At 38.1% G+C, this 18,256-nt stretch overlaps 1 protein-coding gene across 1 annotated transcript in view; it reads right to left on the bottom strand.

Moving 5' to 3' along the window:
• Window positions 1-206: 206 nt before the first annotated feature.
• KCNB2 (potassium voltage-gated channel, Shab-related subfamily, member 2) overlaps window positions 207-18,256 on the bottom strand; it is a 43,302-nt gene continuing 25,252 nt past the window's right edge. The window contains exon 2 of the mRNA XM_010282879.1: window positions 207-2,402. Coding sequence (XP_010281181.1) covers window positions 207-2,402 — 2,196 coding nt within the window. The remainder of the gene's footprint in view (window positions 2,403-18,256) is intronic.

An 18,256-nucleotide genomic window follows, 5' to 3' on the forward strand; every position in this document is an offset into this window, starting at 1 on the left:
TCGAGTAATTTTTTCCCCGTTTTTTTCAGTTTGTTACAAAAAGCAGTCTTTTTTTTTTTTAAATTAAACAGTATTTAAACTAAACAACTCTTCATGCCATGCAAAAATAACATTTTATGCACTTTTTTGAGGCTTTCCATGTTTTAGTTCATAGGCATTACTAACTGTGTTTTAAGAAAAAGTATTTTTATTGCTTTTGTAACTAGTCACATGCTAGTTTCGCGTGTGGGACAGTAACCAGTTTCTCCTGGACTTGAATGAATTTCTGGGGCAAATAAATGGTTTTCCATTTTGTGACCTTCTTGGTTACTGTCTTTATTTACCTCACCCACAGCATGGTAAATGTCTTGGGTACAGTTGTGGCTCATGCTTTTGGGTGAAGAGCTGACCTGTGGCTCCTCTGTTAAATGGTTGCCGTCACTGTGTTTATCCCCACAGCAATTTGTCTTGATATCCTGTTGCTTTTCATGTTTTATACCATGTAACTCCATAAACTCTTCTTCTTCTCCAGTGTCTATTTCAGTGAAGCTCCTCCTCTCTTTTGAAGGGAAAGTGAAAATCTTTTGTTTGGGAAAGAGAGGGGATGATTTTTTAACAGGTCCCTGACAAAGTGCTGATGCATCAGCACCAAGTAAAGGGCGTTCACCTTGGGGTGAATTTTCTTCTAGGAGAATGGTGCTGATGTGCTGAGGGGTGGCCTGTGTGAAGTCTGCTCCTGCCGTTACTGGCAGTGGTCTTGCAGTGCTCGGTGGAGTTTGTGGAGCACCACCTCTGTTGTCTTTAAAATTAACTTTAAGGGATCTAGATTTTAATGGGTTGCTACCTTTCAGGGAACTTTTGGGACTTTCCACGGCAGTGTCTAAATGCAAATGACCATGCAAAAGAGTTTGGGATCCACTGCCATCGCTGATAACAGCTCTGTCAATTGGACTGTAGTCAAAGGTGACATCCGTTGGAGAAACCATTCTGTCTTTTGTGAACGGTATGAACTGAGAACTCCTTACTCTTTGGCTGTCTTCCAGGTTAACAGCATCAGCTGGAAATCTCATTTGCAAGTGAGAGCCAGGAAACAGAGAAAGGGGAGACCTCTCCGTTTCTGTGAAGTCAGTCGCACAACTGGCAAAACTGTCAATACTGGATGTGCTTCTCATGTCTGTTATGATGTCCATAGGCCCAGTTGGCAACGGATCTCTCTGACCTGTAACTTCTTCCATTTCTATTTCTTCTTCATACACAGGTGGCTTTGCTGACTGGTCTTGGTAACCAGCATTAAGATTAGGCTGAGACTGAGTTTTAGTAATCTCATTATACAACATCTCCAGTTTTTGGGCACTGAGGTGCTGCGGGCTGGAGGATGCTGCGGCATTGTTTAATTGCTCATGGGAGTCTTGTTGACTAACTTCTTGGTATTTGTTCTCATAAGACTTGTTTGAGCTTGTTTCAGACATGGTCCTTCTGGCCCATTTCCACCGGCTTGGGGACAGGTGATTATCATCGGACGTCTCCTTTGGATTGGCTGCTTCTCCAGGCTTACCTGAATCTACTGCTACATCTATCATTTCCATACTGCGAGCAAAGGCATCTTTCAGGTTCATGGAGACAATACTTCCATTTCTTTTAGCTCGCTCAAGTGCTTCTCTCCTCTTAATTGCCTTCTCCTGTCTTTTCTGCTCCTTATAAAACTCTGAGAAATTGTTCACAATAATTGGTATAGGCAGGGCTATGACCAGCACTCCAGCGATACAGCAAAGTCCTCCAACTATTTTACCTAATAACGTCTTAGGATAAATGTCACCATATCCTACTGTAGTCATAGTGATTGTTGCCCACCAGAACGATGCAGGGATACTGGTAAATTTTGTAGCATCCTCATCCTTTTCAGCAAAGAATACAAGACTTGAAAATATCATTATTCCCATGGCTAAAAATAATATCAACAAGCCCAATTCATTGTAACTGCGCCTGAGCGTAAAACCTAAAGACTGAAGGCCCGTTGAATGCCTGGCAAGCTTAAGAATCCTTAGGATCCTCATAATACGAAATATCTGAACCACACGTCTGACGTTTTGGAACTGCAGGACACTTTTATTGGACTCCGTGAGGAAAATGGTGACATAGTACGGCAAGATAGCCAGTAAGTCAATGACGTTTAATGGGCCTTTGAAGAACTTCCATTTATTTGGTGAGGACAGAAAACGCAAAAGATACTCCATGGTAAACCAAGCAATACACACAGCTTCAACATGTGCTAGCTGAGGGTTATCATTTGGCTGCCCAAATTCATCTGTTTCTTGAAGCTCTGGCAGTGTGTTAAGAGACAAAGCAATAGTGGACAGTACGATGAACAGAATGGACACAATGGCCAAAATCTGTAAAACAAAATAAACAATGTTTTGGTTAGACTGAAACAAGTATATTTGTTAGGGCTTGCTTAAATCCTTTCAAATGTGCATGTGTCAAATAAACTCAGAGTGGTGGAAGCTGCTTTGGCTGCTGCATTCATTATTTTGTTTCAATGTTTTGATTTTGTACAGAGAGAAAACATTAGAATCATCTTAGACACAGTCAAAACCTGATGGTTTTACTGCCTGCAGTAAGGCAATTCATTCCAGAAAGCAAGCCGTGACTGGTCTTACCATTTTTAAATTACAATGGGAGGTGATATTTATTATTGCAAGTTACCAAGTGAAGGATATAAAGTTCCTGCTAATGTGCAGAACATTATTAATTTTCTGCATTAAGTGTAATTATGTAAAACTTCACACAGTGCAGAGAAGTGATTGGGAAACACTGTGTGTAAGCTGTCAGTTTAGTAGTACATAGTGCACACATTCCTAGCCATGCATAAATTTATGAGTCTGAAGTAAAAGTGAAGAAAAATAAACAAGAAGCATTGTTCAGGAGACTAGTCCTACCAACTTGTCATGTCTAGACAAATTTCAGGTGCTACAAGAATCGAAGGCATTGGCCCTGAATTAGGTTGAGAGCAAGATGTTAAAAAATAAGCAGTAGTGTGAAGGTGAACCCAGTTTCTCATCATGATTAAAATATGTAAGTAGACGAATGCTTCCTAGAAATAATGTTTCAATTTCTGTCTCAGGAGACAGGTTTCCTGAAATGTTGTGTCATTTATTTTGATAAAGTTCAGGCACCTCCATATTTCACAGCCTTCCATTTTGCCTGGAATAGCTGGTCATTCTCATTTACAGAACCAATATTATGAGAAAAGAAATGAATCTATCAGAGAACCTAATGGTTTTACTGCAGAGTTTAGTTATTTATACCCAAAGGAATATGGGCAGCTTCAAGAGAGCATGCAAAGTGTTAAACTGATGCAAAAATTATTGTAACACCTTAATTGGAAAAAATATATTGGTTTGGTTAGAAGTCCTAAGTAAATCCAAGTTTCTATTAGAAATACTAAAATAAATTATTTTCTGCTTTAAAGCTCAGTTTAAGCTTATTCATAAAAGCATTGGCTCTCATTTCTCAGAAGTGATACTGTTAAATCCATTTGGTGATGTTTGGTGTACTTCCAAGGACACACTAAGCCTGACAAAATTGCCGTAATACCCAAGAAGAGTGAAAAGCAGCGAAGCAGAACGTAGGTGTGAGGAGTATATGGGGAGAGATTGGTCACAGTGGTGATAGCAGTTCCCCAGATGGAAAGGCCACCTCAGTCTAACGTTGAGAAAAGTAGCAGTAAGCCTGTTTCAGCTAGGGGTTACTAAGCCCAAATTCAGCTCTCTAAGCACAAACTGAAATTGCTTGTGGTGTGAGGGTCCGTATTTGGCATCATCTTATACTTATGTGCCATCTTTGGCCTTTTTTCAGCTACTAATAGTACAGAACAGGTAGTACCTTTCATATATTGAAGTATTATAAACGAATTTGTATCTCTCCCTACCAGTGCTGCTTTTGCCTTTCTTTTTTTAAGCCATATTTATTGGAGGAATAAGATCCATTTATTTCACCTGCCAAGTGAGTTGTGGACAACCTATCTTCATCCTTCACACAGCCCATTCAGAAAACATACTCTGATTAATGTATCCTATTTAGAAGGGCTATACGTCCCTTTAAAACAACAACAAAAGAAGCCAATCTTAGTAAAGCATAAAAGTAATAGCACTATATACCTAGGCAGGGCTGAATAATGAAATTTGTGAGGTCCTGTAGCGAGGACAGAAGCAGACAAAAGGCAACACTATTGGAGAGCAATAGCTACCTTTCAAACTGTGAAAGTTCCCTGGATTGAATTTCACTGTGAAAAAGTCTGAAGCTTAAATAACGTATACTAGGTTCTCCACTTCACTGAAATTACTGTGAAATAGCTAATGTGTGCTCGAGTTCTCCAACATACTCAGTAACATAATTATACTTTCACAATTCAAAGAACAAATAAACATGCCACAGATCTGAATTGTTGAGCTTGCAGTTTCTGTCAGACTGATTGCTTCCTCATTGGGACCGGCATCACTATACAAATAACAGCACAGGAGAAAGCTGTACAATACAAGGACACAATTACTTGACATGCATTGTTCTTAAAAAATAGAATCATGAGAACCTATCTGCCTGATTGTCATCAAACTGGTTTTAATTAGGAAACACTAGCATTTCAGTCTGTCATAGGGAATTTATTTTATGCCTAAGTGTTCACCAGCACACAAAAGATCCTAGAAAAGAGGTGAGTCAATGTATAGCACCCCTTCATATACCGTGTGACAGTGCTGAAACTCTGTGCATTTTGTAGCCCTTGAATACAGAACTTTTCTGATCAGAGTTGCCACACAGGGTGTTTTATTGACAACAACCATCTATCTGTTTATTCCAGCCATTCATTCATATGCTGGTAACATGCAAGCCTGAACTCTGCCAGCAGTTTGAACAAAATCTACAGAATAGCAGGCCTGGAATTTTTAGTGTTTTATACAGATCATCTATAAGCACGAATCTGTTCTTGGTGAAAAAAAATTTAAAGCAAAAGGGAGTATTTTGGTTTCTTCCGATGTAAGAATCTCAAGCTTTTGTTTGTCTGGGACTTTGTTGTGTAATTAAAGTTGTGCATCATTCCACACACAGTATGTTTTAATTGTTGCAATTGATTAGATTTTACAACTCATTAGGCAAAGAATGGCAGGGGATCACTAGGAAGAGCAATAGCAGCTATGAGAAAAAGAAGAAAAGACTCCCTATTCTGAGTCTACATAACAAACACTTTGCAGATAGTATTATGTTGGTAGATTCTTACAGACCAGATGTGGTCTTATATTACAATAGCTTATATTAACAGAAGCACTGAGTTTAGAAGACAGACCTGTAGCAATCTGCTCAGCTAGCTATGCTGATACAGAAGAGTAAATAAAATCTCCACTGACTGAATATTTACCAACAAAACTTCTTGTGTTCTTGGCATGTTTCCGGAACTGTATTCTGGATTGAAATGCCTGGAAAATTTTGTGTACTCCAGGTGATCAGTCTATGACCACAGTTTAGCTATATAATTCTTGACAAACTATATTTAATCTGCATTTCAGAATATAAACAGTATTCTGTTTAAATGAGAGATTCTGGCAGTTTATGTCATTTAGCTATGGTTCTACAAAAACATAAAAATCCAACTATTACTAAAATTTAAAAATATTTCCTTACAAATTGCAAAATTCTTCTAAAAGAATGGACATATTTAAATTCCTTTCTTATAGGCTGGATGTGAGACATTTGTATCTGCTGCTTGATGCAATGAATAGTAAAACATTCCTTTAGTTAACGATGCCGTCTTAGCAGGCTGCTCCAGATACTGTTGTTTCTGATTTTTGTGGGGGCAAGAACTGGTAACAAGCTGAAAATGTAGTGGTTTCCCAGTATTAAATTGCCACTAAAACCTGGCTTTTTTTTCCTGTGCATTCATCTCATTACTCATTATTGCCAGCACTGTGAGGATTTCTGCATAGACTGAACGTACAAACTGAGGCAAAGCAAGATGTAATGCAACAGGCTTCAGTTCTGCAACAACGGCTATTGTGAAAAGGCTCCTGACATAACTGACATGCTGGTGTTATTGTTATATAAAGCAGAGGAAAAGTGTACATTAGGTTCACACTAAAGTATAGCTGCTCAGGGAAAGTTCAGTTGAGGCATATCCAACAGCCAGTGCAGTATATTTGATTAATATAGGTTTCAATCTGTACTCAGGTAAAACTTTACTATCAATGTTGTTTCCTTAGTTTTTGTTCCAAGGGGGGATCTAGGGTGGACCTAGATGATTTAAATAACAGATAGCAATATAGTCTCATTACTTTTCAAATCTCTTGCCTCCGTAGACACTGAAATGTATCAGACTGTTACATATTATTCTCTTTCTGCATTTAAAGGCATGATGTTATCTTCAAATAAAAGTGCTCTGGCAGTATCTTTAGCTCTGGCTTTAGAAGAAAGACTAAGAAAAAAGAGTCATTGTTCAGCAAGTTTCTTGGGCACTTACCTACATATTCTCAGAAGCATCTGCTCTCGGGAAACAGGTGTCTAGATCTAGCTTTGGGCAGATAGATAGCTGGAGTTGGTCTAGTTTCTTCAGAGAAACCTGTGAGCTTCCTGTAGCCACCAGGACATGCTGTACCTTGCATAAAAGTGTCCTTAACCTGTAGCACAGAGCTCCCAGCTTGCGCCCAGACAATCCACCAACTCACAGCCACACTGGCAGAAGGAGTAGGTCAGATCATGGAGATTTTCATTCCTCTGAGGGAGTAAGCCCATGAAAGCGGAAGACATATTTGTAGGCTTGATGGGAAGTTTATGGAAAACAGTTTAAATCAGCAGCATCTTTTGCTGTCAACAGTCTTCAGATTGTGATACTGAGTTTGCAACTGAATGGAACAAAAAGTTTTTCTCAGTAGGAGTACTGTCTTGTACATCGGCCCAAGTCTGTGTGTGTCCTGTTCTTGACACCTGGGACTATCTAAACGAGATGCATATTGGAGCAGCAAAGACAACACTAAAAATTGAACTGCCTTCCAACTCTAAGGATTATCATGTGAGGAATTTCAAGAACAGTCAGGACATCAGTCTGTAGATACTTAGGGGAGAGGGGCCATTATACTTTCCTTCAGCAATGCAAAGGAGAACCACATTTTCATGTTTGTGCAAACTGGATAAGTACAAGGATATTTTACCAGCTAATAATAGCATTTATCGGTATAGCACCACGGCACTGCTTTCAGCAGCTGCCACTGCTGTTCCTTGCTAGACACTGCAGAACAAGGTCCTAAGACAGCATCTCTGTCCCTGCTCTCTTCGTTGTCTCCCTTCATTGTGTCCCTGGGACTTCCCAGTTACAAGCCTCACCTCTTGCTTCTGGCCCACAATTCTACATTGTGCTGCTCTACAGAGAGGGCTGTACTCAGTTCACACCTGCCTGCTGGCAATTCTGCACTCAGAATACGTACCAGTGTGTCACAGCTCACATCATGAACCGTCTGGCAGACTTAGAAATCTATTACTTTGAATCTGAGGTTTCAGCAGGCCACCCTGAAAAAGTTCAACAAAGAGGCAAGACATTTTGCTACTGATAGCGGGCTATGGCCTTTACTGGCTAATGCTCTTTATTAACATGAAGTCCTTGGCCAGGAGACATGAAAAAGGAGACAAACAGTGACAAACCCTACTTGGATTTGGTTCAAACTCTATTATGTCAAGCCTTAAGTTTCCCAATTCTAGACAATCTTAATAGTTCTGCAACACTGAAAATTATGTAAGAATAGATGTATTGTATAAGTTTGCAAATACTCGTTGTCTTAAGTAATGGAAAAATTCATTGCCAGTTACTAAGATTAGACCTACATACCAATTTAAAATTATCCTAAAACTATTACTGAGAACTAAATAAGACAGCCTCCAGTCACATCAGGTACTCTGGCCTTGGCCTCGACTCTGTTAGTATTAGAGCTGAGTCAGTATTTGCAAGAGTGAAGACAGAATTTCATGATGTAGTAAGAAACGTGTTTATATCATTCTGTCATAAAGTCTCAAAACAGATGTCCTTTGTAGTTATCTTGCAGGACCTGCAAACCATCATTACAAGTGGAAAATTGCCACTGCTTATGCACATCTATCCTTTCAGAGTACACCTTTCGTCTCTTTTTACCTCTCTAGAATAACCTCTGATTGCAGACTCCTGGCAAAGGTCTAACAGCTCTGTGTAGAATAGAGTGTTCAATTTTTGAAAAATAAGATGGAGGAGAGGGGAATAAAAGAGGGAAAAAATAACATAAATTTAGTTCAGCTTACAGCTCTATCACAGTTGCCCTTTCAGGAACACATCTGATAATGGCTCTGACAGCATGTGTAATCACTGAACAGCTTCTCTCTGCTGCTCTTGATCTCCTTCCCTGATGACATTATTTAGACTTCTGACCTTTCATTTCTACTTTTTCATAGATCATTATTATTACTATTTTTAAGGACTCAATTAGAATGTTCTTCATTGATACTTCAGGGATATTCATTAAGCCTGACATTACCTTCCATATTTGGAGGTTAAGCTCTTTGTGTTGTATTTCTCTGGTGCCTAAGTGATGCACAGTCTTTTCCTTTTGTCTCTTTGCACTGGGATGACTGTCACCTTAAAAGCTTAGTCTAGAAATGCTCATTTAGGAGGTTTTCACTAAAGATTTCATGACTAGCTCCACAGACACTCCCTATAATAACTTTAGATAGGAGAAGTGGCTACGAATTCATCGGTAGATAAGCAGCCACTGCTCTGTCTTCAATTCAGCTTGACAGGCCTGAGTTCCCATTAAGATAGTGAATTCAAGCACTTCTAGATGTTTTATTCATGGTTCCATGAAGTTCAGTGGTGACTCTACCTAAGTAGTAATTTCTTAAGTGGCATATGTCCTGCCCTGTCAAGATCACCCAGACTGGGAGCCAACATGTGCAGCAGTGAAGCTGAGGGCAGGTAGTCAAAGGAACTGCCTTTGCTTCTGTAATGTGATGTCCTTCAGCTCTGTGTCTGAGGAGGTTCAAGGGAAGTAGTAGTTTGTTGCATACCAATTCCAGTAGCCATGGGAGACTAATGATGATAACATCAGCGTGATCATAATGACGGTAAGTCTAGCAGGAGGGGTAGTAACAGGTAGTTAAAGCTGAGATTTTACCACTAGGTCACTCAAAATTTCTTCAAGCACAGCTATATCTAAGCAAGGTATTTTGAAACTGGCTCTGGTAGGTTTACCTGACCTGAGAAATTACTACTGTCTTGCCACATCCTTCACTTCAGAAGTACATTCATAAAGCCTTTCTGTGTAGCTGATATCCTTCCTTCTTGAGAGCCCTGCGTGGAGTCCAGTTTTTTTCACAAAGCCTTTCCATATCTATCCCTCTTCCACTTTTGTGCTGACCTTCCCATTCCATAGACTAATATTTGCCTTAGAAGACCTAGACTCTCAGAGGGGATAAATCTGCTTCTCAAAGGATCCTATGTTCTTTCGGTGCAGCCTGGTATACTTCTGGTTTAAATTAACAGTAATAAAATACATCTCTCCTGCATTCTGTTACAGGTAAATTACTGCTTTTTGTATTTATGCTATTAGGATAACTAATAGAATACATCCCTCCTGCACTCTGTGGTGGGCAAACTGCATTTACTTAATGACTTGATTATTGCTTTAGGGAAGGATGACCTTGGGGTTTGCACCACCTAGAATTTCAGCATCAGGATTTAGTAAAATGTGGGTTTGAGCATTTGATTATGGCTGAATGTGGAGGTGGCTTGGTATAACGCAATCTTCCAGTGGATAATATGGGAAAATGAGAACCGTGGGAATGTGGATTGAGTCTCTATGAATCTGACAGAGGGGACATTAAAGTCTATTGGAACACTACACTAGTGGCACATTAATTTTTTACATAGTAGAAAATTACTTATAACATTTCTAAAATTTGCAGGATGTGTCTACTAAATATTGGGATCAAAAAGTGGTGACAGAGATCTTGGAGACTGGAGAAATTGCAGTAGGCAAAAGTAACGGTTTACAAGTGTGACTATGAGCTGAATCTTCAGCACAGCCCTGAAGAAACCTGCTGTAATTAATTATGAGCAAAAGTTGAGGATAATTTTGGCGCTGTTAGACTGGCAAAGATGGGAGACCTTAAGCAGTCACAGCTGAAGGCAGGCTTCATAATTTGAAAAGAGGTGTATGTATCCAGTTCAGCATCAATAGAGGCAACCCTGAATACTGTTTATTTATCCCAAAGCTAATGAGCGTTACTTTGGGCTTGTTAACAGATTTAAATCCATATCAAATAAGTTCTTACATTTTTTTTGTTGAACAGTAAAAGGCTATCTCAGCTGGAGACAGGAAATCAATTATTCCATGATAAATAGCAAGCTGCCCACTAGAAATGGTAATGTGGAAGAAATGGCAGATCCAGAGTCAGTGTAAATGAATTGCTTTATTTTTTTCACTAGGAATTGGATGAGCCCATGAATTTGTCTGTCATGTTACTGACAGAAGTGGAGCTGGTACCTGTTTGAAATTATAGTGTAACTAGTTTAATCAGTCAAATCATTTAATGTAATGTAGGTTACAGTGAAAATAAAAAGTATCTAGCTAAAGTTTTATTTGCTGTGTGAGAATGGGAGAGATTTAACTCCCCATTACAGATAAAAACAAAAAGTTACCTTCAGGAGTCAGGTTAAAAGGCTTTTTTTTATAAAATAGTTTTATGTCTGCAGAGATTTTTGACCTCCCTAAATATTGGGTTTAGATGAAACAATTTGCCCATGTGTGTAAGAAAAGTCAGCTAAACTTGCAAAAAATGAATGAGATGTCTTTAATAAAGTCCCTGCCTGTGCTTATTCAGAAGTTTTCTAAAGTTTTTGATGATCACAGCTGGCATGTTTCTTATGTTTAGGTTGTGTTTTGTATGAGCTGTCTAATTTTCGGGTAGTGAAAGCTGATTATTGTTGGTTAGGTGAATGTACTAGAATCTTGAAAATTTCCACCTAAGTCATGACAAAGAGCTTGCACTTTCCAACCCTTTAACATATGGTCTCCTGACCATATGCAAGATCTGTTCTGCGCTCCTTGCACGCACAAAACATTGGCTTCATTACCAGGACTTTCATTTTCAAAAAAACAACCAAACAACCCCAAAACAGCCCCACCCCACAAGCCAAAGAGGGAGGTTATCTCCAGCGAGCGGCTGGGCTGACGGTCAGGCGCAAAGGACGCCAGGCTGGGAGCGGGGGGCGCTAGGACCCTGCGGGGCGGGCCTGGGAGCTGTCCGCCACCCCGGTGCTGAATGCGGGACGGCGGCAAAGCAGGTGCCGCGCTGCGCGGTCGTGGTGCACCCAACACCCCCTGTAGAACCCTTTCATCCCAACACCTTAACTACATGAAGGTATGGAAAGTATACAATTTATAACTGGCAAAAGAAAGATAATACTGGGTCAATATTTGTTTCTCAGATGAAATATCATTGAAGCAGGCGGGAATCTCACCAGAGGTGAGAGATTCCTTTTGCTGCTTGACATTAAATAAGTTATTAAAAACATCTGGCAAATCATGGTAGAGCTAAACAAGCAGGAGTAATGAAAAATCAAACACCAATTGTTTAGGTCTGAGAAGTTTTAGTGTAGGCTGTTGAATGGACATAATGGGGGAAATCAACACATCAGATTCATTCTGACGCTACTAATTTTGATGTTAACATTCAACGTAAGCCAGAAAGCTGGATGTAACTGATTTCAAAACAAAATGTTGTGGAAATTAGAACTGAAATTTCTTGCTTCTCACTGTTTGTATTTGCCATTCAGTTTTAATGGAATTTGTTTACACCTGAGACCTCAGATTACTATCCAGGACTGTACAGTTCCGTCTAATTTGCTGACAGCCGTATTAAGGTTTTTGTTTAAACTATTCTCATTCTATCATCTTTTTAGCATTGACAGATACTGACTTTTAGTGATATAAAGCAGTGAGTAAGGATGACTTCCCACCTGAAATCTGCTGTTATCTATCGAAGTGATTTGCTACTCAGCCTTATTTGAAATTATGATGGGCACAAAATTCAGACATAGTCTTTACTCACACTTTTAAAATAATTTTTCTATTTTGGCTTCATGTCAGTTTCTATATATATTTTAGAACTACAGCTCTGTATAAAACATCTACATCAATCTATAGGTTTATATAAAGCTTATGCCAGTATTTCCCACACTTATGGAATCAGAGAAATTGTTAAGGAAATCAATCCAGGCTGTTGTTTCCCCTTTTGCAATACAGTCATGTGTAGTTAAAGGCCTACATATCTTAACTGTCTTCTTTTTACTAACTGTAAGGTGACTTTCCTTTCTTTTTCCCTTTTCCCTCATAACCAATTTAGACTTCTGCTGGAAATATATGCAATATGATACTTTTTCTCATTACTACATAGACTTGCATTTATAACTTTTAAAATATTAACCATAGCTTCAACAGAAGTATATGAACCCTTCATATTATATGTGGGGTATATCATATGTTTCAGGATGCTATAAAATTATAGCAGACATTGATTTATTAGTTACACTCATTTCATGCTTCGAAGACTGTGCCCATAACCATGGGGACTATGGATTTAATATAAATTAAAAAAACCAAAAAAAAGAGCATGAGATCAAGCTGAAGAAAATAGACCAACCTGTTTATCAGCCTTTAGGTTTTTGCATTTCCTGGAGGGAATTAATCCTAACCCACTGTGAGAAATTTCCATCTATACCTTTTCCATTCACAATGTAAAGGACTTGATTCTCTGTGGGGTTTTCAGCTTCTTGAATTAACAAAATTTACTAAAAATATATTTAAAAAAGGACACTGATTTAACTTGAGAGTCAAGTCCTGATATATAATACTTTATTTTATGCTTATCTTGTTATAAATCATTAAACAATATTCAATTCCCCATAATTAATAATTTCTCTTTTCAGTATGTTTTATTAAGAGGTTATTTTATATTCTTTAATTTCTTTTAGAGTAAGTTTAATTATTTTAACTACACAACAACCCTACCAAAACATACTGAGAACACAGTCATCAAATAACATGATGATCACTTGATAATCCATTCATAACTTCCCTATGAAAGGAGGAACTGCTGGAATAATTATTGAATAATTGAATAATATTGGATAATGATTGAATAATTATTCAGTCTCCTACTGCTATTTTAAAGTATTTTTTTCTCTCCATGGTTCACTGCATATTGCTCTTGATTAACTTTGAAATTTTAGAATCTCTTTTCTTAAATAAACCCCTAAAAGTTAAATACAGTGTTAGGGAAAGCTAATTATAGGGGATGAAAAAAATGTGCAGCAATTTAAATAAGATTCTAGTGTTAATCCAGTCAATAAAGAAATAAAATTGATTTGGTTAGAGGTAGATGTGTTATAAAAATTTCCCACCAGTTTCAGTACCATGAAGACATGTTACTAAGAAGCAAAGCTGACAACTTGAGAACCCGGAGGAGAAGAAACTAAATAGTTAGTAAAGCCAAAGTATTCTGTAAATGTAAAGTAACAGGTAGCATTCATAGGCTACGTCTACACTTCAGACTGAGGTGGAGTGGAGCCCTATTTAAATAAACCGTCAAGATTCTAAATAAACCATTAAGGACAGCAAACCCAATGTAGTTGTTGCAGCATGGAAATTGTGATTCTTACATAAAATATTTAAGTAGCTTAAGTATCAACATCATTAGATGGAGAACTCTGGTGAGGGCTGTTTGGAGTAACACTATAGCAGAAAGCAGTCTGCTGAATAAACTCATGGAACTCTGATTTCCCCTACCATGGTCCTAAGCAGCTGGCAAGTTGATTAAATCAGTTAGGTGAGAGTTAGCTTAACACAAATCACTTGGATGATGGATCTTTTATAACATTTTTGCCTTAATCTTGTTTCTGTTGGAAAGGATGTAGTTCAGGAAGAATGGTTTTTGCCACTGATAGCTAAAATGGCACTCCAGAGCATTAGACACCTTGGTGAAAAACAGGATACTTTAAGGCCTAGACACAGATTCAGAGAGCTTCTGAAGGTGCAATAAATATTCATCCTGCACATCCTGTCCTGATCAGATAATCTAAGCAGGTAATATAATCAGAGCTTATGACTATTACTGGTGGTGAATCAAGTGATTATTAACTTCTCATCTTTCAACTTCAGCAGCTCCTGGAATTCCAAACATTCAGGAAAAGATGGAGTCAGGTTCTTTGAAAGCTGATGCAGAGGACAGCCAATCTTTATTGGAGTGCTCCTATTTTAGACTTTTTTTAACCCATGGGAACACACTGCTGGTAGAGCTACGATGACAAGACTGATGGGATGGATCTGGGAACAGAGCTACATATTTTGACTAGACTTCCTTACCCTTCTTTTCAAGTCTGTCTGTCATGTTTAATTAATTCTTTCATGTGGTAAGAATGTTTGTTTCTCCAGTGATTTTGAGAGCTATGCTGCTAGAAGTTTTACCTCCTGCTATGGTTACACAGCCAAAATTTGCAAAGATAGGCTTTTGATCAAGAATAGTTCTTTCACTGGGTTGAATGTTAAGCAACAGAGTTCAGATCCAGAATCTGTGTTAGAAACTTTTCCTTGTTAGGTGTCCCTCCAGAATTACTTTGGAAACTTCATCTGTAATACTCCAGTTTCAAGCTTTTGTTAAAGTGTGATCTATTCTGTAACATATCCACAGAGTACCAATGTTCTTCAAAGAAATATATAAATGTCCTCACATCATATGTAGAAAGGTCAAATTGTAATTGAATGAAGACCTGATGCACAAAATGTATTATCTATTTTTAAAATACTATTAAAAGATACTGCTCATGCTGCTGTGAGCTCAGACTAACAGCATCCTAGATAGGAAAATGCCTGTAAGTTATATAAACCTTCCAGTTTAGGGCTGTAATTTAGACTCAGCTTTTAGCAAGAATAACTTGAGCAGGTGCTGAATAGGGTGTTCAAGGAATGACCATTTTGTCCTAAACTGTATATTGGCCAGAAGAAGGGCTGAATATTCACTGCTCTACAGAAACCACTCGTTTTGTCTACAGAAACCACTGGTTTATAATAGACATATAAATGTCTATTAGGCTTCAAACACTCATGGTCACAGGGCCTAGTTTTGTTCTCAGGAAATCAAAGAGAGTTTTGCTGTTGCCTTTAACCAGAGTGCTCAAGTGGAGTTTGAAGATCTTGCTAAGTTTTATTTCGAATGTGCTGATCACCAAGGAAAGAAGGCTGTCTATGCAAAGAAGAGCAGGTTTTGGACCTCAGCAGTAGAGTGGGGAAGCAAAGGAGAGAAGTCTGACAAGCCTTCGTCTAGCATTCCACAAAAGATGCTTTGATACTTCGTATTTTAACCAGTAGATGTCTCTATTTTATCATGCAGTTGTTGACAAGGACACAGTATTCCTGTTGTCACAACACATATTTAGTAAAAAAACATTTGTTTCCCATCGAATGAATATACTTGAATGTAAAAATTCCAACTGAATGCTCTTGGCATAGCCTGCTGATTTTCTGACCAACATAAGCCTGGAAGATTTAGTGAGAGCTCTGGCTGCAAAGCAACTTTGAAAACCATCCTTATGGAAATATCATATATGATGTTAAAAGGACAAAAGAGGAATTGGTGAGATTCTATGGACATTCATCTAAAAATGTAATAAATTTAGTACAGCTTGCTTTATCACATGGGAAGGCTCTCTGAATCAGCTTACAAAATAGTATGGAGAATTAGATTTCTACACAATACCTCAGGAAATTCCAAGTTGTGATAGATGAATTATGTTCTCTCCATGAATGTGTAAGATAATATTATTTCTGTATCTATAGCTATTGGGAGTAATAATGTAGATGATGTGAAACACAACTAACTGAAAATATTGATGCGATGCAATTCTATTCAGACATTTGTATTTTCCTCATCAATTTGCAAAATATATAGTATATATATATTTAGTTTTTCTAAAATCTTTACAGAAGAGACCAACAGCTGTAAAATCATATAAAATTATATTATCTTAAATACATATAAAAATAAGACACAGAATTGCAGAAATTATAACTTCATGAATTTTAGAAGTTGTCTAAGAACGTGATAGATTTCTATTAATCGTTTCTTGGCTTTGCCCTTGTTGTCCTACAGTGTTAGTCCATACATTTAGTATCAGGATCTAGTTTTTTGGCTGTTTTCCTGAGATCCTGGATTAGCTCACCAGAGAGAAAAAAACTCTAGACAGATCTGCACTGAGCCCTGAACTGCATCAGAGCATTTTTTTGGTGGGTTGTTCTATCCTGGTCAGGTGTTCCCTGTGTAGAAAACCCTACAGAAACTATTAGGATTTATGGTTGTGCCTCACACTAATTAAATTTCATAAGCATATTACCTTAGAGGAGAAAAATGTTGCATAATTTAGATGATAGCTGTGCCCACATGAACCAAAGAGGTACATTGGGGCTTTTTTTTTTTTTTTCCATGGAGACCCAGGTCTACGTTGGAAACAGAACTTCTCCAGCTGGAAGGAACACTACATCAGGGACAAATGATGTGTTACAGAGTTCTCCTGCATGTTCAGGCTTCCACACCATGTGGCTCTTTCTCCTATTGTTAAATGGAGCCATAGCTGAGCTACTTTTTAGTCCACATTTATGCTCCAAGTACACTGTGACGAGAAGCATGGATGGCCAGTCTCTAAGAGTCATTAGTCTTGTGTCACTGGTTCCACCTCCTCAGAGGGTGGCCATTTCTAGGAGGCAAACAGAAAATGAAGTAGTAAAAGGAAATATCAGGCCTTGCCCTGAAATGACTTATTAGACACAGCTGTTTCCCAAATGTATTGACAATGAGGAGTTGATTGTAGAAGGGGAAATCAGTGTTGAATAGTTGCAAAAGAAGGACCAAATTGTCTGTCAGATCTTCATGATTGTCAAGCTGATGGCCAGACCACAGAAACCCCAGAGGTTTCCATGACTGCAGCTATACAACAGAGTTTCTACAGCTCAATCAAGCTTAATTTCTGACAAGAAATAAACCTGAAAATAAATTTGTCAGGTATGAACAGCTATAATGCAGCTATTTGCAGCAAGGTTATGGACAATAAAATTAATCTTCAAAGAACCCTTGAACATGGAACAAACACATCATACTCTGGCTGTGCCTCAGGAAGTATCTTTCGTAGCTGACAATTTCATAATACATATATTTTTTTCTTTTAACCGCCAGCATCTGGCAATTTACGATAAAGACTTGGAATGGAAGCGTTGGGTTATTTACAACTGCTTCTATCTACACGCTGATTACATCTACTTCTAATTCCTGAAAGCCACATAACGCCTCCCCCCCCCTCCGAAAACCAAAAACTTGCTGTAAGGGCAATGTGATTCCTTATTTTGCATGATCTTTATCATAAGGGATAGCACTGCATGAGAAAGTCATAAAAACAAAAAATTGTGTTATTATTCAGTCAGAAGTGCTAATCAAAGTAAATATTTTTGAAAAAATCTTTTACTGTGGAATATATATGACAGAACCATGTGACTTCTAGTAGCTGACAGAGAGTCATGGCAGTACTCAAAAAGGCACCAGTCAGTTACGCCTGGAATAAACTGGAACCAAAGTGTATAAGGAATATATGTAATATTGCCATATAATGTTTTGTATGGTTTCTCTGAGATATAAACATAGAGCTACGTTCTTTCAAAAGGATTATTTATTATTGATCTTGCAGATTATAATTGCTTCTCTTTTATTCTAGGTCCTTCATGCCCAATTAGTGTTCTGTAAACAATCAAGTAAGAAACACATTTTTCTGGGAAAATACCTATTTTACTATACCTATAAGCTAACTGACATTGATATATTTCACCGCTATTAATAGAAACATGGCAACAGCACCATGGCTGCAGTTTGGGTTTTTTGCAAAATGATTTATCTTAGTGGTCATGGAAGTGCATGCTCCTATAATTGTCCCATGCTCCCAAGAAGTGTGAGGGAAGTGATCTGTTGCCTTCAGTACAATACCTTTGACATTATGACAGAAGAGTTAATGTTAGTTTGAAAGCAAATAAGTGGCAATACCGCTTTTGCTGTCATACAAGATGCAGAAATGTATGTGATGTGGAGATTAAGCAGTCAATGCATAGGAATATTTGAGGCGCTTTTCAAACTTTGGGATCTTGAGTTGTGAACTGAATTTTTCAGCATCTAAGAAAAC

The sequence above is a fragment of the Phaethon lepturus genome, unplaced genomic scaffold, assembly GCF_000687285.1.
Source record: "Phaethon lepturus isolate BGI_N335 unplaced genomic scaffold, ASM68728v1 scaffold17092, whole genome shotgun sequence".
NCBI lineage: Eukaryota > Metazoa > Chordata > Aves > Phaethontiformes > Phaethontidae > Phaethon > Phaethon lepturus.